Genomic DNA, 16,152 nt, shown 5'->3' with positions numbered 1-16,152 from the left:
AATTTCCAAATCACCCAGTATTCAAAAGCTGATATCCTGCGCACAACTTACTTCAGAAAATTGCTCTTCAGTTCACTGGAATTGTGCGGTATTCTAATTAATTTATACCTGAAGTATACTAAAAACCATCTCTTGTTTAACTTCCAGTAGATGGAGAATCCTGAATGCACGTCCGTCCTGACTCCAAATACAAATTCAACTTCAAGTTTAATTATCATTCAACCATACACAAATACAGCCAAAATGAAACAACGTTCCTATGGGGCCAAGGTGCAAAACATACACAGCACAAGGTAGCAGGCACACCTACAGTCATACACACATGTTCCTGAGTGACATGTCCTGCAAAATGACCAACTATTGGCAAATGGTCAGGAGATTTCAGTACATCATGCTAATGTTAGAACCTTCAATTCCTGAACCAATATAATAAATTGCCAATCTTGTCAAGATGACAGAGAAACTCACGATCAGCCGAGTTCTCCACAAATAATCTTACAATTTTGTTGCACACTGCACCTCTGAAAATGTACTTGTTAATCAGCAGTTTAAGAACAGGTATTAATTGGTCTCTTGGAATGAATACTATATGGAATTAATAGATAAAGATGGAAAGGGAAAAGCTATTGAAGCGAGGCAAGCAAAGTATCTGAAAACATTTATTAGCAGTTGATGATACAGTATTTCATTCAGATTTTGCAAGAACTTAGTTGGAGAACCTATCACGTTCAGAAGAATTTCAAATATGTGTAAAATCTAGATTTTGGTATACAGACTGACAATGGTAATGATGTTTGAGACTACATCGTGTTAAGAGACTACATCATGTTCACATGCAGTAAGCAACTTACTGTATGTGAACACAGTTAATCATAATGGACTATTCACAGAAAAATGTATTCTCTCTACAACTTATAAATAGCTTCAAAACAAGTCAATAATTTGATGTAGGTGTTATACTGACCAGTCTGCTGGGGCTCCTGGAATTCCACTGCCTGGGGCAGGAACAAGCACAGCGTTTCTCTCCTCTGTGAGTCCTACCCATTGCTCCACCAGCCTCGCTTCTCTCTCGACATCATCTTCTGTTTTTTCTACACACAGGACCACAAATCAAAATCAACCAATATTTATTTTTCAAAGATAGAATAGTTCCACAAAATTGAGCATACCCTAATCTGTAAATGCTAATACTGTGGCAGACAGCAGCTGGTACATCTTAAACAAACATTCTGTGAGTGAATTACTATAATCTAAATTGGACTTGTATAAAGCCAATTAAAACCATTTTAATTAACAAGGCCAATGAGGTTGCAGAGTTGGTTTTAAAATGATTGAAAAGGTCCAAGGATGGATAGCTAACAATGAAGATATTTATATTACTTTATAAATTAAGCATTTAGGTTAACAGTATGCTTGTAAAGTTGCTAAATAGTTGCTGACAATTGGATATGCTTCGGAAATCACAAATAAAAATGAAGAAAGGCAAAAAAAAAGAATTTCTTAAACAGTTTGTAAAAATTATTAAATGAGAAAAGTTAGCAAGTAAACATGGATCCCCTAAATTCAGAGTTAGAAAAATTACAATGGAAAATAGGGAACTGGTTTTAATTTTTTTCTTATTCTGTCTCTGTGGAAGCATACCAGAACTAGTGGGGACAGCAATGTTCTAAGCAGCATGAAAGACATAAAACAATTAAGTGTAACAAAATAGAGGAGTTAATGAAACTATAAGCTGATTTATCACTTGGATGTGATATTTTATATTTTTCAATTTTGGAAAGAGTGACTGCAGAAATAGTCAAGGCATTGATGGCAATCTTCTAAAATTGCTCAGTTCTAAAAGGATCATAGCAGAATGTGAGTAAGTTAAGTGCAATAGCAGTATTAGAGAAATGAGGAATAAAGGACCAGTTAGTTTCATACCAGTTACTAGGAAAATGCTAAAATCCATTTGAGAAACCTCAAAACGGACCAGAAAATCAGAACATGATTTAATGAGAGTATACTTTTCTGAAAGAGTATGTGGCATTTGCCACATTGACAAATCTTTTGATGACGTAAGTTTCAGGGTTGAAGAGATGCCAAAAAATTAGCCAGGAAGAGAATCTTGATTAGGAAAAAATAATAAAAGTAATAATTGGGCAATTTCAGAATGCCAAGAAGCAAGACTGGATCTTCAGCAATGTACAGCGTATATTAATTTGTTAATGCACTTTATCTATACATGCTGGCCACATCAAGCTAGTTGGAAACAAACAGCAAGGTTGATGTTGAGCATCTGTAAGGATGTACTGACAGCAATAATATATGAACAAGGTGATAGCAGATGGAAGTGAAATTTTCTTTTGGCAGGAAGAGCAGAAACACAAACTATGTGTTTTAAATTATGAGCAACTAATAAATACTAGTATTTAGGGGTATCTGGGTATTTTTATATACTATAAAGATAACATGCAAATAGAGTACAAGAGGCAATGAAACATTATGTTGGTCTTAATTGCAAAGAGGTTTACATACAAATTCCAAGGTTATTCAGCATTTGTAGAGGAGATTAGTGAGATCACAACTGTTACTCTGGTCTCCTTAACCAATCATTAGATAAGAGGTTGTCATTTTGGTATTTCAAAGATTGAGATTTCATTTTGGTATTTCAAAGATTGAGATTTCATTGAGGTGTACAAGATTGTAAAAGGGCTGATGAAGGTCTTGGCCAGAAATGTCGACTGTATTTTCCTTTCCATAGCTGCTGCCCAGCCAGCTGAGTTTTACTTTCAGATGGAGAGCCACTTCCTCTAGCTGTATAGCCCTAAATCTAAGCAGAACTCCTCTGGGTAAGTGGGTAACTGTTTAGGACTGAAGAGATTCTACACAAAGAATTCTATTAAATTCTTTATTCCAGGTGGACCTGTGTTTAGGATATTCAAGTTGGGATGGACAGTTTTTTTTATTGGAGTTTACTCTTGCTCCTATCTCTGAAATAACGATCAGGCACATGTGCCTGAACGTTATTTACTGAAGCACACATACCCTGTTTGTTGATTATTTTCTGAATTTGTTCATCTAAATATTCCCGACGTTTCATCAATGCATCAGACCATCTCTCGCGCACTTCATTCAGATCTTCCTCCTGAACAATTACAAGGATTGAGACATAAGCCAATGCAACAAGTGCTCTTTCTTGTGAAGAGAACACTACAGGATACATCAAATGTGGTGCCACTGAACAGTTCTACAACAAGTTACAGAAAGCTTGCAGCCTTTCTTGCAACGACCTTTTTTTTATTGCATAGGCTGGACAAGCCACTCTAAGCATTCCCACTTTACATCTTGAGTATAGTAGGCAATGTGTCTTTTCATTCATGCCTGTATTTCCATGATTGTAATAGATTAGTCCTTACTCTTAATAATTTCTCCTTTGGCTCCTCCCACTTCCTCCAAACTAAAGGTGTAGCTGTAGGCAATGTGTCTTTTCATTCATGCCTGTATTTCCGTGATTGTAATAGATTAGTCCTTACTCTTAATAATTTCTCCTTTGGCTCCTCCCACTTCCTCCAAACTAAAGGTGTAGCTATGGGCACCCGTATGGGTCCTAGCTATGCCTGCCTTTTTGTTGGCTTTGTGGAACAATCTATGTTCCAAACCTATTCTGGTATCTGTCCTCCATTTTTCCTTCGCTACATTGACGACTGCATTGGTGCTGCTTCCTGCATGCATGCTGAGCTTGTTGACTTGATTAGCTTTGCCTCCAACTTTCACCCTGCCCTCAAGTTTACCTGGTCCATTTCCGACACCTCCCTCCCCTTTCTAGATCTTTCTGTCTCTATCTCTGGAGACAGCTTATCCACTGATGTCTACTATAAGCCTACTGACTCTCACAGCTATCTGGACTATTCCTCTTCTCACCCTGTCTCTTGCAAAAATGCCATCCCCGTCTCGCAATTCCTCCGTCTACGCCGCAACTGCTCTCAGGATGAGGCTTTTCATTCCAGGACGAGAGACATGTCCTCCTTTTTTAAAGAGAGGGACTTCCCTTCCTCCACCATCAACTCTGCTCTCAAACGTATCTCCCCCATTTCACGCACATCTGTTCTCACTCCATCCTCCCGCCACCCCACTAGGAAAAGGGTTCCTCTTGTCCTCACCTACCACCCCACCAGCCTTTGGGTCCAACATATTATTCTCCGTAACTTCCGCCACCTCCAACGGGATCCCACCACTAAGCACATCTTTCCCTCCCCCCCCACTTCCCACAGGGATCGCTCCCTACGTGACTCCCTTGTCCATTCGTCCCCCCTATGCCCTTACTCTTCCTCCCTTACCACCGTTCAGGGCCCCAGACAGTCCTTCCAGGTGAGGCAACACTTCACCTGTGCGTCGGCTGGGGTGATATACTGCGTCCAGTGCTCCCGATCTGGCCTTCTATATATTGGCGAGATCTGACGCAGACTGGGAGATCGTTTTGCTCAACACCTACGCTCTGTCCGCCAGAGAAAGCAGGATCTCCCAGTGAGCACACATTTTAATTCCACGTCCCATTCCCATTCTGATATGTCTATCCAAGATGAAGCCACACTCAGGTTTGAGGAACAACCTTATATTCCATCTGGGTAGCCGCCAACCTGATGGCATGAACACTGACTTCTCTAATGTCCGCTAATGCCCCACCTCCCCCTCGTACCCCATCCATTATTTATTTATATACACACATTTTTTTCTCTCTCCCTCTCCCCCTCTCACTATACCCCTTGCCCATCCTCTGGGCTTTTTCTCCCTCTCCCCCTTTTCTTTCTCCCTGGGCCTCCTGTCCCATGATCCTCTCATATCCCCTTTGCCAATCAACTGTCTAGCTCTTGGTTCCATCCCTCCCCCTCCTGTCTTCTCCTATCATTTTGGATCTCCCCCTCCCCCCTCCCACTTTCAAATCTCTTACTATCTCTTCCTTCAGTTAGTCCTGACGAAGGGTCTCGGCCCGAAACGTCGACTGTACTTCTTCCTAGAGATGCTGCCTGGCCTGCTGCATTCACCAGCAACTGTGATGTGTGTGGCTTGAAATTCCAGCATCTACAGACTTCCTCGTGTTCCCAATATCAATCATGAAACTCTACCTTATTTGGTACTCTGCCCCAAGTGGGGAAGGTATGATTTAATTATGAACTTAGTGAATACCCGTTTGTTGTATAAACCCCACTTCATATTCATGTACAAGAGAAAATCTGCAAATGCTGGAAATCCAAGCAACACACACAAAATGCTGGAGGAACTCAGCAGGCCAGGCAGCATCTATGGGAAAAAGTACAGTCAGCATTTCCTGCTGAAGGGTTTTGGCCCGAAACATTGACTGTACTTTTTTCCATAGATGCAGCCTGGCCTGCTGAGTTCCTCCAGCATTTTGTATGTGTTGTTCATATTCATGCAGACAGTCAAATATGTACAGGTAAGTCCTCATCAAGCTCGGTTGATAAGCATCAAGCTTGGGAATCATGACCAATTTATGCTATTTCCCCAACTCAATAGCCCCAAGACCAATTATAATCTTCTATCTGTAATCCACAAATTCAACATATTTGGGTACTGTAGCAGAGAATTTCCAGGTTTATACACATCTGCTCGAGTGTCATACATTTGACAACATCTGGAAAAATCTGCAATCCATCATCAAAAATAAATTTAAGAGAGCAATTCAGAAACAAAAAGAAATTAGTAACAATTGTAAAACTGTACAGTGACACTGTATTGTTGAAGGTTTTGGCCGTTGAGCATTTACACTGTATCTGATAAAATAACTGAGAATGACAAGTCTTTGTAATGGTTAAGAAATGGATGAGGCTTTTTACATGAAAGTTCATTTGCTTTCAAATACCCCATGCAATGGTTTCATGCATTCATGCTTTGGCATGGAACTTACAATACCAGCAGCTTAATGCTCATTACTGTTGCAAGTAGCAGAGAGGAAGCCCTTCAAAGTGTTAGTAAATGCAGGAATCGAAATACTCAATGACCACCATTTGTGATAACTGGATTTGCTATTTGCAAGTGCAATTAGATTCATGCAATGTTCTCGAGGAAGTCAAAGAGGTCAGTTTTTCTAAAAGCAAATGTAAAATTTACATTTGCATCCTGTAAATGGAAAGGCACTAACTAGTTTTTAATTTTATTTTTTAAAAAAACATCACAAATAATGAGTTTTCTTTGCAAATACTTCGAAGTTCAATTGGAAAGATACTTCTGCTGGGCCTTTGTTAGGAGAGGGGGTACTCCAGTCAAATAAATGAACTTGCATTATCAATTGGATCAATTTTCATACTTTGGCTCAATTTTTTTCATTTCAATTGCTGTTTTAACTCTCAATACAGTATTTCAAACCCTGCTTTAGTAAATATAGGTAAAATGGAGATGGAGCAAATCACTTTCTACCTGTATTTTTCTTAAGCGACAAAGAAAAATCTTTTTTTTTTGTTACCTCAAACAAAGCCATTACTCCGGGTTAAATTTAATTCAAACTGAGATTATTCCTGTACATCTTAATCTAGCATTCAAAATAAATTCCTTTTCATTTGGACGAATAATAGAGATTTTATCACCAAAATCATTAGGCCTAATTCACTTTTTGTTTGTAGTTTTTTGTAACTCAAATACTAGCCACACTACTGGAATCATATTCTTAGATTCACATTCATATTTGAATGTGGTTCAGTCTAAGTAACTCAATCTAAATCTAATTCTTAGATCTGCAGCTGAGATCTCAGACTTATTAATACTTTATTGTAACCACATTTCCTTACAAGCTCTTCATGTTTTCAATCTTCATTTCTTTCAATTTATATATTTTTAAAAATTTCCTTAAGTAAATCTAACTTTACAGTGTACAAACTTACTTCAATGTTATGCCGAAGGTGGTACATACGGGACCAGAAATGACGTCAATGTATTATTAATTCAATCCTATGTTCACAGTAAATTTTGAATTAAAATTTGCTTGTTACTGCTTCAGTACTGGGAAAAATAAGTGGGGAAGTCTTAGGGATAGAGTAGAGGTGGTGTCCGGTGCCTTAAAAGGTACAAAGGTATCGACAAATTTCCAGGGCCTTCTCGTGTATATTCAAGAAGACTGTGAGAAGCTAGGTAAGAAATTGCAGGAGCTCCAGCTGAGATATATCTGCATTATTAGACGTGGGTGAGGTACCTGTAGACTGAAGCTAGTGAAAGTTGTGCCTTTACTTGAGAAGGATGGAAAAGAAATACCCGGAAACTGAAAGTACGTTTGTAGGTGATCATCTGTGGTGGGCAAGTTACTGGTGGAAACTCTGAATGATAAGATACATGTATGTATATTCAGAAAGACAGAGGTTGATCAGGGGTAATTAGCATGGCATTATGCATGGAAGACCATGTCTTACAAAACTGATTGGGTTTTTTTGATAATGTAACCATGCTAATGAGGGCAGAACTTTAGACATGGTTAAATGGACTTCAGTTAAGCCTTCCATAAGACTCCACATGTAGGCTGCTTTGAAAGGTTAGATCATATGGGATTCAATGGTAGCTGACTAACGATACACAATTGGCTTGACGGTGGAAAGCAGAGGGTGATGGTAGAAGGTTGTTTCTCAGACTGGAGGGCTGTGACTAGTGGTGTGCTGGGCCCTTTGTTCTTTGTTAAGTGTATCAAAAATTTGGGTAAGAAAATATATGGCATGGTTAGTAAGTTTACAGATGATACGGTGGACAATGCAATTTAGGTAATCAAAAATTACAGGGGAGGGGGGCCTTGAATAACTAAGTGAGTCAAGGAATGGCAAATGGAATTTAATTCAGATAAGTGTGAGGTGTTGCACTTTGGAAAGTCAAATCCAGGTCGAACTTTCACAGTGAACACCTGCAGAGTGTTGTAGGACTGAGATGCCTTGGAGTACAAGTACATTGTTCACTGAAAGTGGAGTCCCTGGTACGCGGGGCGCTGACACACTACCCTTCATCAGTCAGGGCATTGCATATATAAAACTTGAGAAGTCATGGTGTGGTTCTGTAGAGGCTACATTTGTGTTCAGTTTCTGTTGCACTACCTTGGGAAAAGTGTTACAGGAAATTTGATTTTGTGTTTTATATTCTGTGTTCTCACTCATTTTTCTGTTGCCGTTTGCGTGATGTTTTTGTGCACGTGGAGTTTGATGTTTGATGTTTTGTTTTTGAAAGGGTTGGTTCCGTGGTTGTTCTTTGTTTTGTGACTGTCTATGGGGCAGGCAAATTTCAGAGTTGTATAGTGCATGCGTACTTTGATAATAAATATACTCCGAATCTCGAATCTTTGAACCGGAAAGAGTGCACATATGATTTATAACGATTCTGCCAGGACTTGAGAGACTGGGTTTTTGGGAAAAGAAACTTTTATTTTTTTTTTTTTTTAGAGTGTAAGAGACCAAGAGGAGATCTTATAGAGGCATACAAAATCATGAGAAGCATAAATGGAGTAAATTCACTCAGTTTTCCCACCCCCACCCCCAGTAGGGGAATCAAGAAGTAGAAGGCAAAGGTTTAAGGTAAGAGGGGAAAATTTTAAAGGAACTTCAGAAGAATTTACATTTTACAGAAAGGGTCATATCCATGTGGGATGAGCTGCCAGAGGAAGTGTCTGAAGCAGGTACAATGACAACTTTTAAGACAATTGAACAGGCACATGGATTGGAAAGATTTAGGCGGTTATGAACCACATACTGGCAAATGGGACTAATTTCGATGGGACATTTTGGTCAACATTTCCAGCTGGGCTGAAGGCCTACTTTTATGCTGTACAATTCTAGTATTGTTAGATAGTGGCCCTAGTACTGTATCATTAAAACCAGGCTGGCAACATATTTAAAAAATAATTTGGTTACAGAATTCTGCCTACCTGTTCTAATATGGACAAGGTTACTTCAAGACAATGCCCCTTATATTCATTTAAATAATTGGCTCCATCTCTTCTGAATTTAACCACACCATACGTACTACACTTCACCTAAACGACTGAGTGTACAGTTGTGACACTGATTATACCTCCAACGGGATGAAATGTCTGTTCATGTGTAGTATTGAGACTTTACTGAAAGCCTCGTTGCCATCTTTTATCCAGGCAGAATTAGCACCAGTCAAAATAATCTGCCAGAAAACCTTTCCAGATCATTGTCGAGTGTCAAGTGCTCATTGTTTTATGGATATGGGAATTGTTAAAATTACCGAGTATCACCCTTTTTGTTTTGTACCGGTTGGTGCTTATTTGTCTTAATCAAATTATTATAACAAAGAACAATTTCACGATGACCAATTAACTTTGAAGGACAGTTTCATTTAGGTCTAGAGAAAAATTCTACTAAAGTGTGATACCCAAGTCATGAAAAAAATCGGGAATGTAAGATTTAATATCTTTTGATATTCTAAAATGTAACTACATATGGGTATAGGCAGGTAAGGCATTAATATCTCACAGATCTCTGACAATATTATAGCTGCCATGATCATAGCCACTATTAATCTGTAGAAATAATGTGACTGAAAATTCTCAGCAATTGTTGAGCTGTGGTAACCACTGTTTTTTGGAACAACACACACAAAATGCTGGAGGAACTTCGGATTCAAGCGACTCTGACTTTTAGCAAGTAATATGAGAACTGAACTGATTCAATTGATTTCTTGATTAAAACTAACTACCATGATCAGAATTTGGAAGGGAGTATTCAACATTTTCCTATTTATTATTAGCATACAGTGGAATAGCAAAATATATTATATATTTGCCTTCTAAAATCAAAGCTGTTTTATATGAATTAACATGTTTTGGTTAAAATCCTGATCAATTCTTCAAACTGTGCAGATTAATGTTTGATTTTTACAGAAGCATAACTTCTCCATAACTTATAAGTGTACTGAACTAGAAGTCTGTGGAAAAGATGTCACTTGTCTATTTCCTTAAATACTGAAATATTATAAATGTTGAAGTTTAAGATACTTTGCTTAATGATCTGATGGATAGATGACTTCAACCATGCTGGATTCCACAAGATGTCATACAGGACAATGAAATGGGGCTTCAATACCTGACTGGGTTGTAAAAGAGTCTGGGGAGAAAACAACAAAATGTTGTCAAAGCTTGAAGCAGCATTCTAAATTACTGAGCTGACAAGTTGACGAACTGTCAGAGACGCACTGGCTGCAAGAAAGCACAGCATAAATTTCTTGTATCCGTGATCATCAGGAAGGTGGAAAATGGAATTGTAACCCAATAACAAATTATTCTGTACGAATTCACACCAACTTTATTCCCATACATTTACTGCAGCTTTCTATAATCATTACTGCTCGCCATTAACCAGCCTACGCAAGAATATCTTCCGCATTGCATGTATCAACATTGCAGCTGAAAGTTTCTGATTCTAGTAGCAAGTAATAACCTGATTTTAAATGCCTTCAAACAATTGTCATAATGTTAATTCAAGCATGATTAGAAGAAATATTAATTCCCAGTGCTATGCAAAATTTGTTGCACCTTGGACAATTACAGCTGCGTATTAAAACAGCAATGTTTAGAAAGTGCACGCAATGCATGTTAAAACTTAATGTTTCCATCTCCATTGCCTAACTTGTGAGTCAGTTGCTGATGCTGGCCAGTGTTGAGCTTCATGCCATGTAGCTTATGGTAGCAACAATACCTGGTAACTATCCATATCCTCCTCCTCCTCTTTCTGGCAGGAGAAAATAAACTTAGTAAAAACACCTTGGAAATATTTCACAAGACCACTTTATCACTTCAGGTATTACATGATTTGTAACAAGTGCACATTATTTTGGATTAATCAAAATTATGCATATATCAAAAGGAATAAACAAAATTCAAACAACACAGCAAAATATTAAGTTGAATGGTGGTAACTTGAGACAAGATTTGGATGGGCTGTAAACAAATTAATGGAAAGACTTTTGAAAGGGTATTTATTCACATTGCATTTTGTTACAATGCAGAGGCATTAGTTATTACTGAGCTGAAAAAACAGGCTGCAATCAGCACAAGAGGTTGTTCACTGGTGACATAACGCAAGGCTTAAAAAGAGCTTGGGCACCTTTGGCTCTTCTTGGTGGACTGCATTCAGCATGGGAAAAATATAAAAGGGAGGTCTAAGTGAAGTGGCCATTGTGTGAGTGGGGCAGTATTAGAGTGGTCCAGTTTGGGCAACTAATGATGCAGACTCTAAGCAAGTTCCTAGTAAGTTTTTTTTCCAGTTAGTTACGTGCTGAGAATTGGTTCGGAAGTTTTGGTATGCTCTTTGTGTGAAATATGGGACCTCTGAGAGAACTCCAGTCTCCCTAATAACTACAGCTGCACGAAGCACATCAAGCTGTAGCTTCTTAAAGACTGTGTTAAGGAATTAGAGCTGCTGCTGGATGACCTTCGGCTCATACGGGAGAATTGTGGAGGTGATAGATGGGAGCTACAGGGAGATAGTCATCCTTAAGTTGCAGGAGGCAGGTACCTGGGTGACCGTCAGGAGAGGGAAAGGGAATAGGCAGCTATTGCAGAGTACCCCCGAGCCCACTCTCCCCAATAATAAGCGTACTGCTTTGGATGCTGTCGGGGGAGCCACAGCAACCAGGTCTCTGGCACTGAGTGGCTCAGTGACTCCCCTCCTCTCCTATAATTAGAGGAGCGGAGTGCAGATTCTATGGATGTGAAAAAGACACCGGGGTGGGATGTTACAGAGGCATGAGAGAGGAGCTGGCCAAAATTGATTGGAAGAGGACACAAGCAGGGGTGACTGCCGAACAGCAACGACTGGCGTTTCTGGGGGAAATTCAGAAGATGCAGGAGAGATACATCCCAAAGATGAAGAAGTATTCTAAATAAACAATGAGGCAACCGTGGCTGACAAGGGAAGTCAAAGACAGCACAAAACCAAAAGAGAGGGTATATAATATAGCAAAAAAAAAGGATTGAGAAGCTTTTAAAAACCAACAGAAGGCAACTAAAAAAGCCATAAGGAGAGAAAGGATGAAATATGAAGTTAAGCTAGTCAATAATACAAAAAAGGATTCCAAAAGTTTTTTTCATACATAGACTGAAAGAGAGACAAGAGTGGATATTAGACCACTAGAAAATGTCACTGGAGATGTAGTAATAGGTACAAAGAAATGGTGGAGGAACTTATTAAGTATTTTGTGTCAGTCTTCACTGTGGAAGTCAAGAGCAGAATTCCAGAAATTCGAGAGTGTCAGGGGGCAGAAGTGACTATCATTGCTATTACTAAGGAGAATGTGCTCGGAAAGCTGAAAAGTCTGAAGGCAACGCACCTTTGACTATGAATGAATTGATTAAAACCAATGGAACACACTGCAACTAATGAACTCGGGAAATTTGACTGACTTCAAAAGGATTTAGAAGAAAAGGCCACAAAAACCATTCCTATCCAATTAAAGATACATAAATGCAAAGTGAGCACCCTTTCAAAAAAAAACAGGAAGGATTATTTTAAGCAATCAACTCTCATTAAAAATATATAATTTGGAAATCTGAGAGCAAACTGTTCACAAATGACATTCAAGTATCCAATCTAAAAGACGGACTAAAATAATACATCCTGAATCACACATAACCTCATAGCAAGAGGGAGGGAAAGAAACCATTAGGAACAGAAAGGAGAACAAATCATCCTCTCTTATCAGCTGAGTGATTTTGCAGGGACCTGAGGTTCCAGCAGCTTTTCTTGTGGTCAGCTGCCACTTCTGCAGATTTCATTAAAAGTGGATTAGTACTGGAGACCTAGGTGCAAAATTTGAGTATTCTTTGGAGGTCTGGCAATTGAAGTACCTCCCAGGAAACCAGGACATTACATCACAAGTTTCACATATTTTACACAGCAGCTTCTGCATTGATTAGCACAGATATGGTATGTCATGCCAATAAACTCAATGGAGTTATTGCACATCAAAAATTACCCTTTTCTTAAAAAAAAAATCTCTTCTGCAATATAGCACATGAACTTATTTCAGTTCTTTTCCCCCAAAAGTACAGTAATCATGTTTCTTTTGCTGTTCAAGTTTATCAGCATATATTTCAATTTGCCTACAAAGAAATTAAAATTCTTCAATTGAGATTCATAACATGGTCTCAGTAAGGCAGCTGTGTAACCTCCCTTAACTTTAAGCAAATTCCTTACCTGATAACTATCCAAAGGTCTCTGCAGTTTAATGGACCGGACAGAAATGCATCCTATGGAGACAGACAATATAGCCTCCACCATAAGTGGCAATGTTCCTGAGTGCTGGACAGGTTTAACATTGACCTCAATCCTACGAGACTGACCCTGATCAAAAAACACACAAACAAGATGGATTAGTACTGGAGACCTAGGTGCAAAATTTCAAATGAAACAAAATGTAATAAAAGTACAAAGTGAACTCCAACAATCATAAGCAAAGCTCCACACACAGTAACTCTTAAACAGCGAGCATAAAATAGTACTCAAATAACTGAATGCCACATGCAACACACATTTGAATACAGTCTTTAACATGGTAATACATTGCAGTACTACTATTTCATAAAATGCAATAAACAAAAATGTTACCAATTATTTTAAATATTTCAATGCATCCATTGTACTTTGGAAAACAGAAAATAAATTGCTCAAATTTCTGTCATTATTTTAAGTCATTTGTATTTTGGACCTTACAACAGGATCTGTTCCTCAATTAGCAGTACTTTATAAAGTCCAAGTACCTGTCTAATCTGGAAGACACCCCCTGTGTTCACATCCTTGGCCTGGGTCAGCTCCACTGCTGTGTATTCGCCCATCTCATTCAGTTCCTGCACTGAGATCCACATCTCAATTCTACGTGTGACTTCACTCCATCTATTTCAGCAGAAAGACAAGCACATGAGGTAAGAGTTCCAGGCACTGCTAGCTGACCAACAGCACTTGATAAAACACTGCCCTTGCACATATCAACATCTCCAACTTGGGTGAAAGTGGAATGCCGTACTCCCTCATCAGTAAAAGATTAAAAAGTGAGATGCACTGCTAGTCGAGCGTTTAATATCTCACTTTGAATTGGTGAGACTCAACAGAATTGCTTCTGAAAGAACAATGCCAGTACTGAAAAATGTCTTAAATTTCTAACTCTGAAGCTAGTTTAGTAAGCTTTTGTTGTAATGAGGATAGGCGAACAAAAAGATAATCGAAGGATAGGTTGGTGAGTGAGGAGAGGTAATAAACAGCCATACAAAAATTGCATTGCAATGTTTTCTCCGTTTACCACACTAAAACTCATCATCACTTACTTAGTACAGAGAAAACAAGCATCTCAGGTGATAAGTGCACCAATGGAAAAACATTTTGTACAGCTTGAAACTGCATTTTGTATATATACGCGTAATTGAAAGGCAGTATCACATTTAATATAATAAAACATAAATGAATAATTGAAGATCTTAAGATAGCAGAATCTTGAAATTTAAACAAAGCCTGTGCACATCATGTACAGGAAGCTGCTCTATACCTGTCACGTAGTGTGCGTGTTTTTGCTTGCAGTGCATCGACTTCCCACGTAGTTCTGCCATTACCTGCACACCGATGGCCCCAGACCTCAATAGCTAGTGCTCCTTCTGAGATAAACTCCAGGAATTCCTCCGTAACATGCACCACAAAATCCTGGAATGGTACGTGTAAACTTAGCACTTACTTCACGATTTAGAATGAAATACAATGAAATAGACAACAGTTTTCAACCTATGTGCTCATTTCACACTAAAATCCAGATTTCTAGAATATTCTTTTAATTATAAACGTGGAAACACAGTGATTACAGAGCCTTTTAGCTTTGACCATTGTAGAATAAATATACCAGGGGTAATTGATAAGTTCGTGGCCTAAGGTAGAAGTCAATTTTCGAAAACCTAGCACATTTATTTTTCAACATAGTCCCCTCCTACATGTACACACTTAGTCCAGCTGTCGTGGAGCATACGGATCCCTTCTTTGTAGAAGTGGTCCACAGCAGTGGTGATTGATAAGTTTGTGGCCTAAGGTAGAAGGAGATGAGTTATTAACTTCTAACTTTCTGCATTATCACTCAAAGAGTTGAACTGCACATGCATGTAACGAGAGTGTCTTGGACCTCCAGGTGGTCCACAGCAGGGGTGATTGATAAGTTTCTGGCCTAAGGTAGAAGGAAATGAGTTACGCAGCTCTCGTTGCATGCACATGCAGTTCAACTCTGAGTGAAAATGCAGAAAGTTTGAAGTTTCTCCTCATGAACTTATCAATCACCCCTGCTGTGGACCACTTTCTGGAGGTCCAAGATGCTGACTTCTACAAAGAAGGGATCCGTACGCTCCATGACCGCTGGACTAAGTGTATAAATGTAGGAAAAATAAATGTGCTAGGTTTTCTAAAACTGACTCCTTCTACCTTAGGCCACGAACTTATCAATCAGCCCTCGTATATATCCAATGTGCAGTTCTGGTCACCACACTATAGGATGTGTTTGCATTGGAGAATATAGAGGAGATTCAATGGGTAGAGATTGGATTGGCTGTGTTTGATTTTCCTGGACCAAAGAAGATTGAAGGGTGTCCTGACAGAAGTATATATAAGATTATGATAGGCATAAATAGGACATAAAAAAGTTTTTTTTCCATGCGGTAGGCGTATCAAAGGCAGGAGGACATAGCTGTGAGGTCTGAGGAGGATTTTTTAAAAAGGGAACAGTGAGTTAAGTTTTCTTTTAATATAAGAAAATGGTTGGTATCTCTGACACTTCCAGGCAAAGTTATGGAAAGTGACAAAATTACCACATTTGGCAGACACTTAAATGGGCAAGGCATACAAGGATGCAGACCAAATGTGGGTAAGCAGGATTTGTGGAGACGGGCAAGAGACTGACATGTCTGTTGTGGGTCAAGAGTCTGTTTCTGGGCTGTATGACCGCATGTCTCTGTGATGTCTTGCTCACCTTACTGTGGTCAAATTTCACTGTGTACTGAACGGCCTTGTTTTTGATCGAAGGCATGTCTGGATTGACCATTGGGGGTGCAACTGTTTGTTCAGAGTGCTCCCAGAAGACATACTGGCAGAATACGAAGTTTGACAGATTGACGGGCAGTCCTGTTGCTTCTTTTATTTTTAC

At 39.0% G+C, this 16,152-nt stretch overlaps 1 protein-coding gene across 6 annotated transcripts in view; it reads right to left on the bottom strand.

Moving 5' to 3' along the window:
- kif13a (kinesin family member 13A) overlaps nt 1-16,152 on the bottom strand; it is a 263,604-nt gene that overhangs the window by 46,963 nt on the left and 200,489 nt on the right. For 4 of the 6 annotated variants that reach the window (XM_072283575.1, XM_072283577.1, XM_072283580.1 and 1 more), the window contains exons 22-28: nt 15,979-16,152; nt 14,524-14,675; nt 13,745-13,877; nt 13,182-13,328; nt 10,683-10,715; nt 3,028-3,127; nt 965-1,091 (exon numbers count right to left, since the gene is read on the bottom strand). In XM_072283575.1, coding sequence (XP_072139676.1) covers nt 965-1,091; nt 3,028-3,127; nt 10,683-10,715; nt 13,182-13,328; nt 13,745-13,877; nt 14,524-14,675; nt 15,979-16,152 — 866 coding nt within the window. The remainder of the gene's footprint in view (nt 1-964; nt 1,092-3,027; nt 3,128-10,682; nt 10,716-13,181; nt 13,329-13,744; nt 13,878-14,523; nt 14,676-15,978) is intronic. The other 2 variants (XM_072283576.1, XM_072283579.1) reach the window with 1 other exon arrangement.

The sequence above is a fragment of the Mobula birostris genome, chromosome 19 (genome assembly GCF_030028105.1).
Source record: "Mobula birostris isolate sMobBir1 chromosome 19, sMobBir1.hap1, whole genome shotgun sequence".
In the NCBI taxonomy this organism is placed as follows: domain Eukaryota; kingdom Metazoa; phylum Chordata; class Chondrichthyes; order Myliobatiformes; family Myliobatidae; genus Mobula; species Mobula birostris.
The sequence above is the reverse complement of the archived record's forward strand: the minus strand, read 5'-3'. Positions and strand labels throughout refer to the sequence as shown.